Source organism: Drosophila ficusphila, unplaced genomic scaffold, assembly GCF_018152265.1.
Source record: "Drosophila ficusphila isolate 14025-0441.05 unplaced genomic scaffold, ASM1815226v1 contig_106, whole genome shotgun sequence".
Lineage (NCBI taxonomy): Eukaryota > Metazoa > Arthropoda > Insecta > Diptera > Drosophilidae > Drosophila > Drosophila ficusphila.
The window spans coordinates 7,601,999-7,624,972 of record NW_025063993.1 but is presented as its reverse complement, the minus strand read 5'-3'; the positions used below and the strand labels follow the sequence as shown (position 1 = coordinate 7,624,972).

At 39.6% G+C, this 22,974-nt stretch overlaps 1 protein-coding gene across 7 annotated transcripts in view; it reads left to right on the top strand.

Moving 5' to 3' along the window:
- The window catches only part of LOC108096249 (protein boule), a 30,653-nt gene extending 8,702 nt beyond the window's left edge, over positions 1-21,951 (top strand). For 4 of the 7 annotated variants that reach the window (XM_017197693.2, XM_043208754.1, XM_017197692.2 and 1 more), the window contains 7 exons: positions 9,868-10,321; positions 10,842-10,995; positions 15,530-15,589; positions 15,656-15,773; positions 16,035-16,126; positions 16,382-16,415; positions 20,823-21,951. In XM_017197693.2, the coding sequence (XP_017053182.1) occupies positions 10,200-10,321; positions 10,842-10,995; positions 15,530-15,589; positions 15,656-15,773; positions 16,035-16,126; positions 16,382-16,415; positions 20,823-20,932 (690 nt within the window). In that variant the 5' untranslated portion in view covers positions 9,868-10,199 and the 3' untranslated portion in view covers positions 20,933-21,951. Of the gene's footprint in view, positions 1-9,867; positions 10,322-10,841; positions 10,996-15,529; positions 15,590-15,655; positions 15,774-16,034; positions 16,127-16,381; positions 16,416-16,574; positions 20,646-20,822 lie in introns of those variants that run through there. The other 3 variants (XM_017197695.2, XM_017197696.2, XM_017197697.2) reach the window with 3 other exon arrangements.
- The last annotated feature ends 1,023 nt before the right edge of the window (positions 21,952-22,974 follow it).

Here is a 22,974-nt window from a genome sequence, read left to right as displayed (position 1 = left end):
TGAGAACCAAAATATATATTAAAGATGGAGACCCCTTAGAAAAAAAAAGAATAATCGTTCTCAAATAGATCAACCATGGCAATACTGTTTGCATTTAATTTGAATAATCTTAATGAGCATTTAGCATTCTTCTGCTAACTGTTTTAAATAGATTTGCTAAGTATCTACTAAAAGGTTGCACCCGATTTGCACTTGATTTATATAGATAAGTGAATACTTATTCTTTTCTTTAAATTGATTTGATTAATATAGATAAGTAAATACATATTCTTTTCTTTAAATTGATTTGATTAATATAGAAAAGTAAATACATATTCTTTTCTTAGATTTTGATTTCTATTGCAGAATAAATTTTGTAGTTGGCAGTTCATATTATATTCTTTACTCTTTTATTTCTCTAGTGTGGGGATTTAGGGTTCGGGTTTGGGTTTGGGCCCGATGTGTTGGCCCACATGCAAAATGGTCACCAAACGGTAACCGAACTTGCACTCTAGCGTGGCGATGACCATTTGGACCGCAACGCAGCCAGAGAGACACGGCCACAAAATCGGAACAGCGGCTAACAGACTGCGATACAGATAGAGATAGATGTGTGGAAAAGGGTAGAGAGGCGAAGAGGGGAAGAGGGGAGGGGGGTAGAGATACAGCTACGGACACACCCACCTGAATAATCTATATGCTAAGAGGGCCGAGGCCCCCGTCAGCGTGTGGGTCAACTGCGTGCGGCTTTTATGGCCGCCATTCGGTTTGGGGGATTTGAAAAGTGCGGCCACAAATAGAACCGGACTGCTGCACGCACTGCTCCCAATTTTCAGTTGTTCAGTTCAGTATTCAGTTCTCTCCAACTCTCGAAACTCAACGCGGCTCTAACAGAGCAATTATTTTAGCTTTTTGCATATGCTCCGGGGCTCGAACTCACTGGAGCTGCATTCAAGCGAATCGTGGGCCAAAAGCGTCGAGTTGAGTTCTCTCCCCATTCATTCATTCATCTAACGAGCGACTATTTTTCTTTTTTGTTTTTTTACAACTATTCCGTTTCCACGCTTCATTCATGCATTCGAACAAAAAGTTAATATTAGTTATCTGCATATTTTCACGGTTCTCAAATCGTTTTCACTGCCCACCAGCGGATGCACACACCAAGACACTCGCAGATAGCCATACTGAGATACAGATACAGATACAATTACAAATACAGATGCATAGTGCATATGGAAATTGAGTTTTGCGCCACCTGACAAAAGTTTCCACTTGGCTAATGTGAGAACTTTGCGGGCATCAGAGCAATTTGCGATCGATTCTAGACAAGGTTTCGATTTTGTTAACTGCTTGAAGACTCATTCAATCGCTTATGGTAAATGGATTAAATGAAAGTTTTATCTGTAGTTAAATTTATTTAGTATCCAATTTATGAAACACTTATTTAGCGATTACACAGCCATCAAATAATAATTTCTTGAGAGCACACAGGAATTTTAAGTGGGGAAGGGAAATGTGATTAAGAAAGATTTGTTTACTCATCACTTCAGCGGTTCATTCATTGAACGGGTTTCCTGTTCTCAAAAGGCTAATTGGGTGTTTCGTTTATTTTGTTTACAACTTGATATTAGGCAGCTGCTATTCGAGTAAATTTCACGCTGTTCGAAATGGTGATTGCTATTCCCTGGGTGAAACTTTCATTGCCTTGTCGCCCGGCTTGAAATACTTGGCTGGGCAAAGTAGTTAGGCCAAAAATATATTTAGCATGGCATCTACAATGGCAGACACTCACGCAAAAACACTAGGCACACGCTGAGATACAGATGCAAATGCAGATACAAATGCAGATATAGATACAGATACACACACACATCAGTTTTATGCGAGTTGGCAACTTGAAATATTTCATTAACTTGAGAGGAAATGCACACATTTGTGTGGGTGCAAATGCCAATGGTTGTAAGTATGTTGTGCATCTCTCGGATATTTAGAAATTCTCTTATCTTATGGCAGCTTAGCATTTCGTGTGCGAATCTCATTTGCATAACTCTAGATAAATTAGTATTTTCATTTGATTTAAATCCCTTAACTGGGTCGCCAGACGCCAGAACGTTTAACTGCCACGAATTTAAGGCGCAATTCGGGCCAAAGGCGTTGCCAAAAAAATTAGTGAAAAGGCGGAATAAAAGCGCTGCTAAAACAAAAGCGGAAAAATGTTGGTCGCGCATTTTTCGTGAAGAGACGAAACGGCTGCAGATGCAGATACATTCTGGTAGTTTCAGATGCAGGTACATAGTATTCGCATGCATATGCATATGGATGGGTGTTCTCAAACGAAATGATTGAAGTGAGGCAAGACCAACAGAAAGCAGAAGCCTGGAGGAGGGTCGCCTTTTTGAGGATGACGTGCTCAGCTGCGCTTTTTCACTTTTACACACAAATACGCCCGCATAGTATGCACAGAAAAAAAATTTAAAAATTCCGGTTATCCGATTAAAATTGGGCAAACAAAATAATGAGTATGAAAATGCACAAAAGCACATTCACTGTCATATTAAACAATTATTTACCAGTCCATTTATTTTTATGGCGCATAATATGGGACAAATTTGGAATTTACGTATTTAATAAAGCGAAGCACACTCGCAAAATGTTAATTGTTACTGCTTAATTGCCATTTTCCGAAAATTCCATCTGTTAAAAATTCAATCAACCGCCTTTTTCCATTTGGCGAATTAAGATGCCTACGTTTAAATAGTTATAAGGGTATTTGTTAAAGTTGGCACTGAAATAATAGAATTCCCTGACCTTACAAGGACAGCAGTCTTTTGAAATATTAAACGAACTTTCATTTTTTCTTGCTAGTTTGATTGCCAGTTCTTCGAGTGCAGATCTTGGCAGCTATCGCCGTCCCTTTCGGTCGACCCATTGTCTGCAATTTCGCATTTTAATTTTATGCTTTTGGCCTAGGCAAAAGATGGCAACAAAAGGAGGCAGCAGCAGCGGCGGCGGCAGCGGCACATTCAGCTGCGTCTACAGAAATAGTTGGCAAACTCTTCACGCCCCCACCTATACACACTTTCACACTCGCACACACACACACACACATACATTCGTATAAAGCCTCCCCCTGGAAACCCCCCTTTGTAAAGCCCCGTCTTTTGAGTCACACTTTTACGTCATTTCTTTTCACTTTTTCTTATTTGTTGGCCGCCTTTGGCTTTTTACGTTTCCTTTGGCTTTTCTCTTGCTTTTTGTGTGATTGCATTTTTATGGCTGTCTCCACTTTTGAAAACGCCTGAATTTGCATATTTATTTTTCGGCAGTTCCACCTGCTTCTTGGTTAGATTGCGTATACGCCTCCTGGTCTCCCTGGCTGGCTTAAAAATTGTTTTTTAATGACTTAATTTGCCGTATCATTTAATGGATGGCTTCGTTACAGCATCGTAGTCGTCGTCCTTCGTCCTTCGTCCCTCGTCCTTCGCCAGTGGCTGTATCAAATTCCGCTTAAATCCTTTGTCAGCATAGACAATAATCCGCACTGGGAGGCCATCAGCCATCGCTCATACGCAGCGTTGTCGGTCTCCCGCAGCTGAAGTGGCAATAAATCATCCGACCGAAACTTTTTCCACACACCACACTCCCTCACACATACATACACAGAAAGAATAGGAGTAAAGGACATGGGCAGTAGGAGTTAGATGGATTTTGTGTATATATTTGCTTGAAATTAATTCCAACAGACTTAAAGTTACTGCGACTCGGGGGCAAATATTGGACAAGGGCCAGAAATAAAACCAACACAAATACAAGAAGTTGGACACTGGCGCAGCACAAGCAGAAAAGTTTCATTGTTTCACACAAGTTTTTGGCTTTGCAAATATATATCTGGATATATCTGTACATACATATAGCAGCGGATATATGTTAGATGGGGACATATGTGTGAGTGGATTTACTGACACAGTGGCAATTTGTGCTCGCGCTTTTGTAGTTTGGCGTTTCCCTTTTGCTGCTGCTGCTGCTGCTGCTGCTATTTGGCTGCTCCTTCAGCTTCTGCCGAGGATTATGGATTTTTCTGTGCCACATATACATACGAATCGGGGTGGTGGTAACTGGGTTGTACTCTGGGTGGGTGGCAAAACCCAGCGATGGTGGGATGGATACCCCGATGGCAGGCCATCAATTTAGCTGCTGAGGCCGCCGAGCCTGCGACGATGATGTTGATGTTGATTACGACGATGATGATGATGATGATGATGTTTGTCTGTTGGTTTGTCTGGCCCCTCCGTCCTCTCCTCGAAAATCCCCGCTGCTCCTACAGCGCCTGGTGTGCTACAATTTCCTTTCACTTGACTGACACCCAAAAGCTTCGTCCTCGCTCGCCGCACTCAAGGATTGTATAACATGTAGGCGAAAGGCAGCCAGCAGTTTTCCTTCTTGTTTTCTTTTTTTTTTTGCCCCTTTTTAATTCTGCCCAGGTGAGGGGATGGGCGCGGAGGGTGCACTTCCACTTCCGGCGCACTGTCAGTCAGTGCATCCTTGTACGTGGGTGTATGTGTGTGGGGGTGTGGGTGTGTGTGTATTTGAGCCTGTTTTGCGCTTTCCCGCTTTCCACTTGACTTGGCTCCTCTGACTCTTGCTCTTTCGCCGCCTTCTCAAAGTTTTAGCACCGCAACTTCAATTGACCTTTGCTTTCCCCACTGCTCAGCCAACCACCCACTCACCCAACCACCCACTCACCCAACCACCCACTCACTCACTTGCCACCCATCCATCTCCCACTTTCCTCTCGCTTTCCCTTCCCCCCTCTCTTCTCCTCAGTTCATCTCTTCACCCAGTGACTTTCTTTCGTTTTAAGTTATTCACCAACACGTACGCTTTAACGTCATCGTCATGCCTCGGCCATCAACATGATTTCCTCGCCCGCTTTTCCCGCCCTCTCCTAATTTCCCCCACCCACCCGTTGTTTTATCCCCACACGTCGGCAGTTATGCCCTCTTTAACTCTTTGAGCCTGGCCTGGCTAATTGTCCTTATGTGACTTGGATACGCTTATCTGGCCAAATGGAGATACACGGGAGTCGGTCGGTCGTCTGGCCGGATCGTCCTCACCTGGCGGGCCAAAGGATTCATCCTGCATCCTTGCTATCGTTTTACAGGGGAAAAATGTTACACAAGCGATACGCAGGGTGTTTTTGTGGAGTAAATAAATTTTAGATGCTATGTTAGGGGCACAACCGATTGATTCTGTGTTTATGCCTTTTCAAGAAATTTATTTCAGCAATGAAAAAATGTAAAATTGTTATTTCACGACCGATTTAGGTTCTTTATGGTATGATAATCGTTTAGAACATAACTCGGAAAATGTGTTAACCATAAATAAGTTATCAATGAGTTAGCAATGATTTCAAAGAATTTAGAAAGAGATAAGGAAATGTTTATGTAATACATTGTAATTACCAGCGAATGTATTTATTCTTCGACCTTTACCTACTGTGATAAAAATATCCACTGGGCCCTACTTTAAAGCGCTTTAAATCAATATCCTCCCCTTTCCGTTCAGTGTAAGCTTCTATATTTTGTGTAGCATACTGCCAGGCGCATTTGGTCCTGTTTCGCCGAGGTTTTCTCTGCGCTTTCTCTGTGTCAGCGTTTATCGCTCGCCTTGGGGCCTGCTCTTTATTGTTTTTGGCAAGGACGCTTACTAACACACACACACACACGCAGACACACACACAAGGATGCAGGTGTGCATATGCAGCAATAAAGAGATACAGTAAAGGTCCGTTAGGGGAACTGGGTTACTTCTTATCTTGGGAGGTTTTTTCCCTTTTTTTTTTTGGGTGTCTGTCTCGTGTGGGCATTTTAGATTTAAAATAGTGCTTACACCTTTAGGATTCCCCTTCCCCGCACTTTTTTCCTTCCGGTTTCGGTTCCTGTTTCGGTTGCCACCAGTTTTCATCCTTTCCCTTTAATTTCCTTCCCTTTTCTTCACGATTTCCCTGCATTTTCCATCCCTTTTTCCCATTGCCTTGGCCACAACTGTGTGTGTTGGCTTCATTTCCCTTTTTTTTCTACTTCCTAGTGCTTCGTATCTGTGCCAAGTGAAGCGCGCCCACGCTGCTATTTTATAGGTCAAACTTGCACTCTCTTCAGCAACTGTTCTACGTCGACTTTCCCACTGCCCCGCCCACATTTTCACTCTCTTCCGCCGCCGCCGCCGCCGCCGCCCCCATTTTCCGTATTTATTCCGCCAACTGCTGCTGGCTACGCAGTCTGGTTATTCAATAGTTTGGCTCTCACTAATTGCATTGCCCTAATTGCCCAAGTTACGCTTGAAATGTGCCAAAAACGGACATAAAAGCGAGAAAAAAAACCCAACCAGCTAGCAGAATGTTTTTTTAATGCCTGCGATATCAAACATTGAACTGCAAATTGTTAACGAATCGAGGATTATTTCTCCATTTACTTTGTGGGGACATGAATCACCCTTGGGCTCTTCCGATGGGTATAACGAAATCATTTTCCTGGTTCCCTATCTTATCAACGGGTTTTCTGTTGTCCACCGATTATGTAAAATGATTGTTAATCTGTGATTTTTTTGTACTACTTCTGAATACATTTTTTATAATTTAAAATCCATTTAAGATGTTCTTTATCGTATCAAATGTATTTATATTTTATTTTGTATTACCTAAACAATTTGCAGTTCAAATCCACGTTTATTCCCCCCCGTTTATTATTTTAAATATTTTTTTAAACTGGTAAGAGGGTTTTTTCTACTTTTTTTTTTTGTTCCACCATTCGGTGTATGCATTTCCTTTGTGTCAACATTATCCCCTAGTTTTTCTGCTCGTTATATCAAAATTCTTTAGCAAGGCCATAATATCTGCGGTTTATATTTCCCCCATCTCTTTCCATTTGCATAGCCGTGGTTTTAACGAAATTTCGTAATTATACGCGTATTCCGACCCGCTAGGGATATAAAATTCACTGGTTGTTTTACTGTTTGCTTTTCCGCTATTGTGGAGATCATATCTCTCGCCGAAATCCAAAAGCGCTGAGTACAGTAGACAGTCGTATCAATGTGGCACGAACTCTTTTCCCTCATTTTGGGCGATATAAAATTCTTTGGCGGTTCCCGTTTCCATTGGCATTACTCGCGCAATTTTCGCACGTGGAATTTTGCAATATTGTTGGGTACGAGAACGCCGAGCGAGAGCAGCAGCACCTCAACAACTGACTGAATGTTTGACTGAGTGACTGACTAACTGACAGCCGTGTGGGTGGACGTATAGTTGGATGGAAAGGTTGGTGGGTTGATGGGTTGGTGGGTTGGTTGGTTGGCTGGGGATTGTGTGAGAGTTTTGAGCTCTGGGCTGCTGCTGTTGATTAAATTCCATTGATAGCAGCAGTGTTGTCATGCTGCGAACAGTGGCAGTGGCTCCACTCCGGACCTGACTCCGTGATTTTCCGGCTGACCTCAGATGCTACTACTACTACTGATGATGGTGGTGGTGTTACTGGTGGTGTTGCTGTCGCTTTTCCGTAGTTACCATGGCCATGGAGTAATGAACATTTTAATAATTCAGCTGCTGCTGCTGGCTCTGCTCTTGGTATTCTCGCTTTGTCGCCGTTTTACTAGCCCGCCCATCATCAATTTTGCTAATGCCCAGGAATAAAGTTCTCAAAAATAATTTCATAATATTGTAAATAATTAAGAGCCGCACATAAATCATGAGCACTTGCCCTCCGCCCATCATCCATCGCCCGTCTTGGCCCATCTTGGCTCATCTTGGCTCATCATGAATCATGTCAGGGGCACTTAGCCATCGGCAAATCAGCTTTTGCCTCACCCACTTTATGCTGGCCACATCCGCTCGAGAAGCCTAGAAAATCTATGGCAAAGCTTTTAGTTTTTCACAATTTTCCTTTTGGCCAAGCCAATATAGCATACTATATATGTATTTATATTCGGCAGACGGAACGGGGATATATACAAACACTCCTATTTTCATTTGGCCAGCGTCACTTGATTTTGTTTTTCTCTCGTTTCTAAAAATATTTCGATATTTATTCTTTTTTCTGGAACTGTGACGCGATTTAATGAGCGGAAGATATATCTGTTATTCGGTTTCGCATTTATGCATATATGCGGATTTAGTTTTAATTGCGCCTAAGAGAATTTATTGCCTTGATTTATACAAGCACTTGTATTTCACTAATTTATCGTATCTGTTTGAGATACGGAAAATGGGTCGGCCAAATAGAGCCATACAAAATCACGTGTTGCCAACAACTTTCCCACACAGTCCATTAAATAGATATCTCATACGTGCATCCGACTTGCTGTATATACGTACCTATATATAAACACATATATCTTTAAATCGATCGAGTCGTGCGGACGTACAATTGAAATGCCTGGCATAGCGCAACTTCAGCGCGAACGCAAACAATTTTGACATTTTCATTGTTAATGAAAATTTAATTATGTTTTCATTGCGATGTGTGTGCGCCAATCGAATTGCCGTACTTTCGGACACTCCATCCGCCGGACACTTGTCAAGTTTCCTCGCTGGGCGGTGGGCGTGGCGCTGAGATAAATGTCTGATGATAAGCAACCAGCAGCATTGGCAATGGAGCGCGTCGCCCATCATCGATGAGCCAGAGATACAAATACTACAGATACGAGATACAAACGCTGATATAGCCAGGGATACGGATACATGTCACTCGCTACTTGCATTCAAATATTTGGATCGTTAAGTGTTGGCGGGGACCAGCAAACATGCGACGCCCAGAACATGCAAACATAATCTATATACCCATCTACACACATCCAAATCAAATGTTTGACGAAGGCTGCGAACGTATTTGACTGGAACTCAAATTAGTGCATGTTGGAGTTTCCTCGATCGGAATTATAATGGGCATCTGCAGCTCATAGCAAACACGTATAATTTCTAGATGCACAGGGAAAAATAGTAAAACTATTGTCATTCGTATTTAATTAGTTTTAGTATTTTATTAAAAGGAAAAGGCATCAAAAACCGAAAAAAGGTAATAAAATTTAATATAAAATGGGTACAAAATGTGTATATTATAAATTAACAGAATATTCAAAATGTTTGCCAATTAGTCTTTTAATTTTGTGTTGACAAAAGAAGGAATATATGAAGTATAGTATAAAAAGACAATTTAAGAGCTGATACATTTTGGCCATTCTGTTTTTATAGTATAGGTACCCATTACAGACAAATGGCAACACTTTGTCTTAATAATTTGATTTATTGAAAACACGATTCTGGCTATAAGGAACCAATATGAATTTTCCCCGTGTTCATTTGGCTCTCGTGTGGCCCAAAAACTTTTTCAAATCGTGTTGTTGACAAGGCAAGTTTATTGTTGCTGCTGCGGCTGTGATGTTGCTGCTGCTGGTTGCTGCTACTGCTGCTTTTGCTGCTGCTGCTGCTGATTTGCTGCTGTTGCTGCTGCTGTTAAAATTAAACTCTCTGTGCTATTTAGTTGTCTCGCCGCCGCTTCTGAAGGTGAATTTATGGTGCACACATGGTGCCCGACAACTACCTCTAGTTTTCCCTGGCTGTGTGTGTCTGTGTGTGTGTATTTGTGCGTATCTGTGAGCGTGCCTGCGCTGAGTTTTCCTCGTGTGACATATGTCGGCTGTGCCAGAAATAGATTCATTTCGAAATGTAGGGGGCAATTCTTTACTTTATTTTCCCCGAGATTCAAATGCTCAGCTCTTCTTTGCTCTCATCTCTCTCGGTTCGTCTCTTTTGTTTTGCTGGCCATGTGGCTGATTATTTTAATGGCTTATTAATGAGCTCAACTAATTTTGTGTTTAATTGTGCCTTGCCTTTTCCAGATTTCAAGATTTAGCCAGGCACCAGGAGAGCATTCAACTGTATACATGCGTGCTATAACTAAAGCAGTGCAATCCAATTCGATAGCTCCAGCCGCCGCATAATCGCCATCCGATCCGATTCTCGATATAGTCTGACCTCCGCAGCAAAAACAAAAGAAAAAAACCAAAAAAAAAAAAGGAAAATCGCCAACAAAGCGGAGCCGCTCGATCCAACGAACGGCAGCGAGTAGAACGTTTTTTTCGGCCAGCGCGCACCCACAATCTCCAGCAACAGCCTCAAGATTCTGCCCTTCGGAGCCCCCAACTTTCGTCTGGAGACGACACCCGCAGAGATGCACAAAATCGCGGCAGCGCCGCCTCCAACGGCAGCGCCCGGCGGAGGATTGGAGACGCCCCTGGCGGCGCCCAAATACGGCACACTCATCCCCAACCGCATCTTTGTGGGCGGCATCAGGTGAGATGGTCCTCAAAGTGGTCCGGTCCACTGGGCACTTGTTCTGGGAATCCTTAGAAATCGCCTTTTATATTTGAGAGTAACCTTGAATAATAGAATAAATAAATTCTGAACGTAATTCTAGGAATGAAATTGATAAGGGAATATAGCTTTGAACCAAATAAAATTGTCTGCAGTCCGAATATTGTTGTTTTTTGGCAATGGAAGCATATTTTTGTAGCAGAACCTAAAACTAAGGTGGTATTGCATTGCCTACTTAAATTTTAAAATAATTTCTGATAGAAAAAAAATAAAATAAAATAGATTTAGGTAGAAGCAATTTATTAAAATATGTATGTAGTACCAAACTTTAATTAAAAAAAGATTGCACTCTTTATATTTAATAATAAATACATAATTTATTGTATTTAAAATTTAAATCATTTACGCTATTTAAAAAATCAAAAGCGATTTCCTTATGGTTCCTTAAGCATTAAAATCAATTTTGTGAAGCCAACTAATGCCTATCTTATCTACTCAGCGGCGATACCACCGAGGCCGATCTGACCCGCGTCTTCAGCGCCTACGGAACGGTGAAGAGCACCAAGATCATCGTGGATCGGGCTGGCGTGAGCAAGGGCTATGGATTCGTGACCTTCGAGACGGAGCAGGAGGCGCAAAGACTGCAAGCGGATGTGAGTACCTCTCCTTTGACCTGTTGCTAATGTCGCCTGTTGAACGTTTACCAAACAAAACAAAAAAAAAGCAAAAAAAAAAAAAAAGAAATGCCAGTATTATGATTTCCATTCCGATGAAGCGAGCGTTTGAACATCACCAACAAAACCTACGAACGATTGAACGAACGAACCCAACACATCTTTTAGATTTCTTTTGATTGTCGCGTTATGAAAAGATACAAAACGAAAGTGCAGCATATGCAACACAACCTAAAATTGTGCTCCGATCTTTTAGGGCATTACCTGACCCATCACACACAAGAACAACTTCTATGAGACGTCGGTTCCTCCTACTACTGATACCACTACTATCTACTACTACTACTACTACTACTACCAACACTCCCCGCGGGGGGGTTCCACATAAGAAAAAGCTCATATGATTGTCGCCATTGTGCGATATATGATATATGATGATCAGATGTACCGCCTTAGGTACGGACGGCACTTTGTTCTTTTATAAATTTCTTCTTATTGCGTTTTTGTTGAGTTTACGTTTCCGAGTTACGTTACATTTCCGTTGCGTTGCCATTCCGTTACGTTACATTCGATTCCGTTGCGTTCCTTATATCGTTTCATTGCCAGAAACAAAACCACACACACACATATTTACAATACTACAACACACACACACACTCACCCAGTTATTATATAACCCACACACACACATTACAACTCTCTCCCCAAGCGTAGGCAGCCTCACTTTTCCTCCTATATATTTCTTTGATCCCACACCACCCACACGTATCCAAAAACCTATTGATATATCGAAGTTTGCCCGTTAAGCTAAAAACCAAAACCAAAACAAAAACCAAAACCAAATTCAAATGCAAATGCAAACAATGTTGAGTTCGTTGCACCGTTTTTAATGCTCATTTTATGCAAACAATTAAACAATTAGCGAATTTTGCTCTTTTGGCTCCGTTATTGGAACGCGGTCTCCATAGACTTTATAGACTACTAGACTATATAGACAATACCTTAGTGCGTTGCCTTGTTGCCTTAATTCGTTTGATCCAAGTCTTGAGTTCCGTTTTGAGTTATAGTTTCGTGTAAAGTTGCATTGTTGGCACATCTTTTCCGTTTTTGCCTAATTTGCTGATTACGAATCGATTGTGTATTGCACATTTTTCCAATTGCGGAATAATTAACGAACCAACAGCAGCAGTCACAATAATAATAATCCAATTCCAATCCCCAGGCAAGTAAGTGCGCGGCGTAAAAGTTCCTAGGGAATATTATATATCTCTCGACCCCAAAGTTAGCAGTCCAGTCACCTGCTCTCCCCAGGGCAACCCACGCTCTTTCTCACCCTGAAAAAAACCTACACTGAGGAAAACTATTACATTAACCAAAAAAAATAGTTCATTAAACGATAAACAGAAATTAACAGAAAGTTAATTTAATAAATTGTTGAAATAACAAGCGTGTAACCTTTTTTTATAGTTTTTATAAATATATACAAATATATTTTACAGAAAAATAAATTCTATAGAAGAAAATTCCTGGTAAAGCCAGCTTAAAAAATGCTGAAAATTTAAATTAGTTTTCCAGATGTTTCAGTTTTTGCCAGTGCAGCTGTTGCAACTTATTCCATGACTATATAGAGTCAAGATCTGGGCTAGGTTCAGTTCGGTCCATAAAAAGTTCAGCCTCCAGGTGGCTCATTACAAAGTGAACTTGTCTGCCATATTGTGTTTTGGCATACTAATTGATTATAATTATTGCATAAGCACTGGCCAGGCTGAGTGATGCAACTTTTACCCATTGCAGGGAGAATTCCCATTTACTTTTGCACATTTTACCCTCCATTCTGACGATGTTGTGTTCTGTTCGGAGGAGGCTGAAGCTTCCGCCGTGCTCTGTGGCATATTAAGTGAAAAACTTTGCCGCTCGTCATTAATATGCATTGTTGTCGTTCTGGTTGTTGTTCCACCTCTTGTTGCTGCCACTGATGGTGGTGGTGCTACTGCTTCTACTGCTGCCCGGAGTCTGGGCCACGAGTGTCCTTGTGAATGCAAAGGGAGAGCAGAAAGTATAATGCCCGCCGGCAGAACAAGGATAACAACGACCACACTCTATGCAAAAGGCAAAAGCTGAAACGGGCACACAGCAACAACAACAACAACAAGGCAGCAGTGGCAACGTCAACAACAATAAAAACAAGTCCTGGCAACGTTTAACCAAGTTTTATAATTTACACACACACATACTCACACGCACACACAGGAGACAACAACACACATTACACTAATTAAATTTCATTTAGAAAAGTTTAGCATTTAGTTCGAGTTTTTTCGACCACGAAACTCATCAAAAGCCACAGAATCCAACGAAAAAAGGGTTGCGACTGGGCGCTTTTTGCAATGTGTTGAACGGGGGACCACAATCCGAAACCATATATACGAGTATATATCATATTAGTCAACTAAATCCAGAGACGACCCACTGCGTGTACTAATTTTTGTGTATATGTTCTATGACGGCAAACTAATCCCCCACCACCCAAACCATTGTCACCTCATACATGCATAATTACGCAACACGAATACATATAGATTAGAGCAAATTTTGGGTCCGTAAAATGAACTCGAAACGCACATTTCGAATGTATGAGATTTGCCTACTTCTCAGGGAGTAGACTCTTCAATTTTAAATCATTTTTGGAGAGTGGAGCGGGACGGGATGGGACTGTGGGGTTCTGTGTTGTCCTTTTTGTGTGCTGAAACAAAGGGCCGCCACCGTAAAAGCCAGCCACCAAAAGGATTCTTAATTAAATTCAGTCAAGACAAGAAGTGGTTAAGAATGGTCGGGGGGTGGTGTAAGGAGGTTGGATACCAAGGGGCTTCAGGACCTTCCAGGCAAAGGCAGCAGCTCCTTGCCATACGTTTCATCTTTAGTTTACTTTCTCAACTGTTGGCCCTTTGTTATGGCCCTTATCCTTATGTCGCTGGCCGAGGACGATGGCTCGAGGGCGGCCAACTCGAACATAAATGAAAAGAATGTTTGCCCAGCGGCGGTCAGAAAGGATACGCGGTGGCAGCAGCGGCGGCTCAGGTTTTTCCATGCCGAGCCATGCCGTGCCGTGCCGTTCTTTTCATTTCATTTTCCACATTTTCCACTGTTTTTTTTTCGCTTATTTTTAACGACAAAGTAGCATCTCCTTGGCCCGCAAACATTTGCTTAGGTTAATGGTTATTACCGCTGCCAAGAGGGGTCACCCACCACTCAACCGCCACTCCCCGACTTCCTCAAGGAGTCTGGGCTTATCTCTTTGTGGAGCGGTGTCCTTTTCATGCATTTCGAGCGCAAATCACAAGGGTATCAGCCGGGACTAATTGGCAATTAAAGATGAACTGGCCAGCCATCCTGTGTCGGTCGGTGGGCCTTCTGCCTATCTGCGTTAGTAGTTTGGTCGGAGAAAAAGGTATTAAATGTAAATTGGCTGATTTATTGGGTTGGAGAGATGCTAAATGCATTTTTAAAATGGGATTACTTCGGGCCAAAGGAAAGTAGATGAAAAGTTCGCTGAAAGGCTTTGTGGAGAAGGTTTATGGACATAATTTCAAACTGCCCCCCTTTCCGAAAAACTTTATATAAATATATAATTTCTCTGTGACTTGACAAGTATACTTTAATGATTTCACATTTTTAACTTGGTGTTGGTGTTACATATTTAAGTTTCCTTATTGGTTTTACAGTTTTATAATTGTTTGTTTTTGTATTTAAATTGATTTAATTTTTAAACAATAGCAAACACGAGACGAGAGAAGAAACGAAACAAAAAGCAAGCTTTATTTTCCAAATTGATTTTTGTTCTTTAAACGCTTTTGTGCCTTTTCAGTTTTTTATACTTTTTTAATACGAGTTTATTATTCTGGTTAATTAATTTTTTGTGTTTGTTTGTTGATTAAAATAAACATGTTGTTGAATTTTGTGCCGCGCAAATTGAAAATGAAATTACGATACAAAGAGAACAATATGTTGGCAATTGGATTTGCTTTTGAAGCCAAGTTAAAACCCACAGCAAAAAAACAGCGCAGATCTACTATATATGCAACATATGTACATGACATTTTGTAATAAACCTTACTTAATTTAAACACACCACTCAACACTCAACACCACCCCACAATATATACATTTACACATATATATATATATATTATATAACTTTGGTAATGGTATTTTGCCTTGGCACGTGTTTCTCTCTCTCTTAGCCATGGCCGTGCCATAAAAAGCAAAAAATGAACAGAAGATTTATATAAAAAAAAAAGACACAAAATAAAACCAAAAGCGTTGCGCATTAATTTTTAACTATTTTTTGAGACTTTTTGATGCTGCTGCGTTCGATTTGAATTTGAATTTCTTCGTTCGGCTTGTGTGTTTATAATGCAATCAATCCGATATTAATGCAAGTCTATTTATGCTTTCTTCCTTTCTCTTTCACAAACTCTTCCTGGCCAAAAAACAAAAAAACAACCAAAAACAGGGTGAATGTGTGGTGCTACGTGATCGCAAACTGAACATTGCGCCAGCCATTAAAAAGCAGGTGAGTGGTTAAGTGCTTTATTATTAAAATATATTTCATATAATTAAATCAATTATTTCCTGTTAGCCCAATCCTCTGCAATCGATTGTGGCCACGAACGGAGCTGTTTACTATACCACCACGCCGCCGGCACCAATCAGCAACATACCCATGGATCAGTTCGCAGCCGCTGTATATCCGCCAGGTGAGATATGGCCAATTGGGGCGATTTAAATCCGATTTTTATAATGTTATTGTAATCTCTGCGTTGACGGGGGTCGTCGTCGTCGGGTCTCTTCATCGTTTCTCTGAGTTTCACTTGCGTTTTATATTGACATTTGTTTTTCTTTTCTTTGTATTTCATTACTCTCTCTCTATTCGAATACACCACTTCATCAACACGAAAAACAACTACAACCAAAACACCACCACCACCATCAATTGGGAAACAATTAACCAAACCAAGTTACTGACTTTACAGCCGCTGGAGTGCCAGCCATCTACCCACCTTCAGCCATGCAATATCAGCCATTCTATCAGTACTACAGTGTGCCAATGGTGAGTGCGATCGAAACCGGCGCTAGATAAGGTATAACTAATGGCACTGAAGATAATATACAATTTTAGGCCTTCAAATTAGCCTACAACAAAAGTATTTGCGTTTTACAAATGAAATGTTTGTTGGTGAATTCCAAAAAGTAATTGGAAGTTCTATAACAAATTGTTTTTAATCGATCCTCAGTGCTGTTAGCTTTACAAAAGCTATTTTAATCAAAAATATTTATGTATTTATTTCAAAATATTTCCTTGCAGAATGTACCCACCATTTGGCCTCAGAATTACCAAGGTAAGTCGCTTTCAGCCAGCTTTATAGTATTTAGTATCTCTCGTTTGTCGTAGCTTACACATATCGGTATTTGCTTTCTTTTCTTTCATTTTTTCTTGGCGCACCACCACCACCAACAACAACAACAACCACCACCAAAAATCAACCACCACAAAATAGGTTAAATCAAAAAAAAAAAAAAAGTAAACAAATTTTCGTAGTCGCCAATTTTTCGTTGAGAGCTGCCCTGAATATTAAACCATACCAACAACTAAAAACTACAACTGCAACGACAACTACAACTACAACTACAACAATCTGCGACAACAACAACAACTACTACAACAACAACAATACCACGCTATATATGCTATATATGCCCCTCAACTCTGATCGAACTGCAGCAGCAGCCGCACTCTTAGTTTATAATTTTAGTTGATTACGATTATGTTAAAATGCCTATGATTTAATTTAATTTATGCTAAGTTTGGAGCTTTAGTTTTGGCCACATACACTAAAAACAAAAAATATGTACATGTAATGTAAATTAGTTGAATGCCATAGCGAGGGAAATACCTACATCTAATATTTTTATCTTCGATTTTCGATTGGATTTCTTTTTTCGGTTTTGCTTGCTGTAAATAGCAGAGAATGAATGTAAATAGTAGTAGTCGGCACAATCACTTTGCTTATATAAAAATATATATATTTATGAAACTACCGATATGAAACCAAACAAATTCCCAGATATACATGAAGATTTTGCCAATTTTTTCGATTATTTTGTAGGAATTTATCCATGTTAACTTTGAGGATGCAGCAACAGCAACAATAGTGATGCTACTACTACTACAACAACAACAACAAACAACAAAAAGCCACAACAACAAGAACAGCAACAAAAGTAAACTACAAAGCATAAATAGAATTTATATAAAATCACACACACACAAATACGCACCACAGCTGCAATTTCGGAAATGTTTAGTCAAAGGAAATGGTATATTGAAGGTAGAAGTGCTCTGGAAGGACACTCACCCACACTGGCATACACACACACACACACACTTATACAGGCACGCACACGAAAGGAAACCATTGCAAAATGCTGTAAAGTAAGCTGCTTATGTTATTAGAGATGTTGCGTTGTGCCTGTGAGAGTGGAGTGGTGAGTGATGAGGGATAAACATTTTGGTAGAGGAAACATTTATGATGTGCAATTAGCGGTGGACCAGCAGAAGGGGGGGAGGGGGAGGGGGTTTGGGGCTAAAACCATGTGAAACGTTGACAAAACTGCAGTTTGTGTGTGTGTGTGTGGTAAGTCAGCAAGTGAAAGACAGAAAAATATATGTAGAGGCAGCGGGGGAGAACTTAAAACCATATTTAAACTATACTATATAGGAAACATCATGCTAAATACCCACAACTGGATTATACAGAATACAGAGGCAGCAAACGTGGAGAGCACTCACTCAAGCCAACACACACACACACACACACAGAGAGACACTCGTGCAGGACACTTATATATACATATACTATATAGGGAATAACTGAGTAAAATTGCATAACACACACATGAACTATATATGGTAGCTAAGAAAACGGGGCAGCGATCGAAGATTAAAGACATAATATTATGCATAAATTAATTTATATACATATATACAATACATATAAAGCGTAAAGTAACTGTAACTCGTAACTGTAACTGTCCTTCACAGACACATACAGCAATACAAAGCAAAAAGATGAATAAGCAAAGGAGACGACAAAGTCAAGCAGCAAAGCGAACACACACACACTAAACACATACATAAAACACATACACACACACTAAAACGCACACACCAACGAATCCTGAGCAGAAAGTCAAGGATAATTAGCAAAAATGGCCTTAACTTTCCGATCAGAACTCGTTAAGAAGGAAAAAACCTAACTTGTAAGCCAAGCAAAAGAAAACTGAACGAAATTTTAGTCTAAACGAGAAAACTAAAAGGAGGATAAAGTAAAAATCATAAAATCTAGCCACATAAGCCAAGCAAAAAGTGAACTAAATACAAAATAAAAATACAAAAAAAAAAAAACACACTACAATAAAGATATTCAAAATATGCTAGCTAAAAAATGCGTGAAACATACACAACTCCCGGCATGTATAATCGGGAGGCATATATTAGAGAGACTATTAAAGGAAAGCTAAACTCAAAGCTCTAGCGACAAGGAAAATAGATAAAACTCAAGCAATACATAGACACTCATAGGTGTGTGTTACACAAGAATATAGTTAAATATATACGAAAAGCAAGCAAACGTAAATTAATATAATAATTTAATAAACTAATGTGTACAAGAGTAAAAACCAAGCAAAACGAACTCTGCGACAAAACAATGTTGATTTATCATTTCTGTTTTTCTACACTCACTTAAGATTCTGTTGTATCTATTGTTATGATGATGGCATCAAACTAATCAAAACACGAACGAGAAAAGCGAGATGTGTTAACCAAAATTATTTAAAGTAATGCGAACGCGATGGCCAAACACATTTGCGGGGGCAGCCGGCGATCTGCGAGCGAATTCCATTTCAAATTGGTGCATAATTTGGCTGAAATCAATACCTTAGCGGAAAATTCGAAATAAATATTTACATATACGTATATGCCTTATTGAACGAAACTAAATTATTTGCCCACTAAAAAAACACTGTTATCGTATTGAGACGAACGTAATAAACCAACCCAGAGGTTTCAAAAATACCTGCTAAAACAGACATCGCCGAAGGTCGCCCCCATCAATTTTAAGACTCGCTGCCGCCGCAAATGGACTTCGCCGTGAAGTTGTTGACAAATTTTTACTAAATTGTTAAATAGTTAAATACAAAACATTTTTAAATCGAATTGTAACAATAATTAGAAATCACTCTTTGTTGAAACGAAGCAACACAAAATGTAATGAAATGGAAAGCAATAATTCACTTAGGCATGCTCTAGTTAAAAACTAAAACTGAAATCAAGTCGAAGAAGCAACATAGAAACCACCAACCAAGAGTACTTATGTACATGTATGTCAGTCAATAGGGATTTTAATTTAGTTTGAACGCAGGGATACTCTGGGCACTTCCCAGAAAACCCAAATTGCTGGGGAGGGAAAGTGAGGGACAAATTTACAAGAGACAAGGCCTAAGTTTGAAAAATGAGTTCGATTCACTTACTCTTTTATCCAGCCATCCCAGCAATTTTATCTTCCGCAGACTAATCAGATAAAGATCAGATCATAACTAATAAATCCAAGGCATAACTTAAGTATATACGTGATATTTTGAAAGCGAAAATTCATAAATTGTTTAGGTTTAAAACAATATTAAATATATTATACAGATATATACATATATACATTATAAAGATAATGCCAAGGCATAATTAAAACCATAACGATTAATTAATTAAAGAATGAATGAACATTTTTGCTGACAAAACAAACAAAACAAAAACCAAAATAAAAGAGACGGAGTAAAATGTTTGTAAACTCAATTTATTGTACGACTTGAATGACGGAGAGCGAAATGAAGGAGTTCTTAAGTTTTTACTGAACAGCAGCAAAGAGCAGAGAGCAGATTGTCCCATCGTAAAAATCTATTTAGTTTATATATAGTGAATATTTATATTATATATACATATATTAAATGAACAAATGGCAAGTAACAAACAAACCAACAAAAATGAAATAGCAATTAGACGAAAGTAAAAGGAAAGTGAAAAATTATATATATATACAATACATATATATCATAGCGCAAAGAATAATATATATTTTAATGAAGGAACATCAAACTGATTAAGTGCAGCTCAACTAAGAGCACAAAAATGTTTTTAGACTAAGTACCTACCTACCTAAATGAATTCAGCAATTACATAATATACAAGAGATAGACGAGAACGCCGAAAAGGCGCAGGCCCAGAAGGGAGATCAGTTTCTACTTCTATGGAGTCTAATTTGTATAATTATATATACGTGCATATTACGAGGATAATGCCCCATGATCATCACAAATTAAACAAAAACGAAGCATATTTAATCACATACACACCCAAACACACACACACACTATACTACCTATAAATATAGAAATGAGAAAGAAGAAAAGAACGCATAAATAGCAATAACAATAAAGCAACAGCTACTTAATAATTTTAGCAAAATGCAAAACACAAAAATACGAGATGAAAAAAAAATATGAATAGCAAAATATTTGGTTTTTGTTTATTTTATTTATTACCTCTTCGCTTTTCGGTTGGTAATTATGTATGTATTTGGCTTTTACTGCGTTTCTTGAGACCACCGCATTTTCCCTGTCATTTTCCTCCCCCCTCTTCCCTCTCAATTTTGTGATTCAGGGCAGCATATATATAAATATATTTCACACAGAAAATCATTCGCCATTGCTGCACTCGCCGCCGACGACCCCACATCAAACACACCCACAAACGCCGTGCTGGAGCATCGAGGATCTGAGGGACACTATGCCGCGGGTATAGCTCCCGGTTCTAGAATTTTGGGTGCATCTACTAGAACTAGCAGCACAAGTGGGGGTTAAGGCAGAGGCGACACAAAGAACTCGAAGACAGAAGCACAAGCTCTCCAGCAAAACTTGGGAAACATCGAGGACGGATCTGGAAGAACAGGAGAACAGAAGATGGTGTCTTAAAGTACAGGAGCTGAGAAAAGTATACGAACCGAACCCAAATCGATAGGAAGTGCGATCTCGGCGGCGGCGTCGTCCAAAAACCCCATGGTTTCTAGTTATTTTTGTTTGTTTTTTTTTTTCATTTCGAAACCACCACCACCCCAAAAACCTCCACGCTTACCACCCCTCTGGGGACCCTCGTTACTTGTTCCTAAGTTGAGATTGTTCGATTCGTTGTTCGTGTTACGTTGTTTTGTTTAAAAGTTTTTCGTTTTTGGACAGCGAGGGTGTGTGTGAGCAAGTGAGCAAAACATGGAAGCAAAGGGCCCAGATTAGCAAGCGGGGCACAAAAAAAAGGAAGAAAAGAAGAAAACATCAACAACGTCGTTTCCCCAAACACATGTGAGCACACAGATGAACCGAATCAAAACCGAATTCAAAAACCAAAACCGAAGCATATCCCTACTTCTTCAAAATCGGGGAACCCCCAGTGATCACAATACCAGCATCATACAAACCGAAAGCCCGACGCTAAAAATCGCCCGATCTGAGCTCTTGGCCCTCAAGCAAGCCTTTTGACCAAATGGACCCGCTTTACATTAGCAATCTGTAAAAAGTTTCGGGTTCGAAACTTCTTTTTAATGTTGTGAGCGGTTTACCTCGCTTATTATTTTCAAAATTTGCTAAGTTTTATCGTTTGTATTTGTTTTTTCATGATTTTTCGGACCTGTTGTACTATCAAAATTCGTTTGTTTTCTGTGTGCATGGAATTGTTTCCAAATTACGCATAAAGTGTTCATATTCTGGTTTAAATTCAGATTATCGAATGTCATTCCTTGAAGCTAATAAAATAGAGAGCCCGAAACAAAAGCTGAACTCTGTTTATTTTCTTATCTTATTTGGTTTTTATTTACTTTTCAGTTCTTCCTGATCAAATGTAGCATACTTTCCAGGTGCTGCGATATACAAAAAGCAACGAATCTTTTAGTAGCTTGGCAGTCGAATCGAAAAGCGAATCGTTAGGCAGACGATATGATAAAATAGTTGAATTAAACGGTTGTGTCAAATTAGCTCTAATCTCAAGTGTAAAACCAAAATACGATGGAGGAAGGCGGCAAATTATTAGGACTAAACTTGTCTAAACTCTAAATGTAGTTCAATTACGATTGGTTTGCTAAGCTCGCTCGTCTTTAACTCCTATCTCACTACCGTGTAAACTTTAATCTTCCCGAATGCGATCAACCAAAGTAAATATTAAATCTATACGAGGCATACAAACACATACACTTAGGCGATGGTTAGTATATGCGAAAATATATACATATATAGAAATGTACAAGAACAATATCTCGATGGCGTCTCAACACAACAAAATATAGAAAATCGGATAACAAAATATAATATTTACGAGAGGGGCAAATATGGATGAAATGGAAAGGCCGAACATTTTTACATAAGAAAAATGCATTTTTTAACAAACGTCTACGTGTGAATTGAATAAACCTTATATGTGTATACACGCATATATTATATACATTTTATTAAATATATATATATATGTATATGTAAAGTCGAGCAGCAATTTTTTATAACAATAAGCGGCCCGAGGACAGCGAGAAAATGGATTCGAGAGAGAGAGCAGCTGAGAAAACCTGCCCGGTGGGCATTCGTGATTCGAGGCTTCACTGTGCTCCGCGTGTGCGCGTTAAAACGTTTTTTGAAGTAAAATTTAATTTACACAAGACTGACGCTAAAAAAAATAACTAAGAATATTAAAAGTGTACTAACCGTTTACGAATTTTTCAAATGCCACACGCGGAGTTGGAGGGGAGGTCAAAGGTCAAGAGGCTCACAAAGGTCGCAGGTTGGTTGGCTTGATGGGGGCGCCGCTTT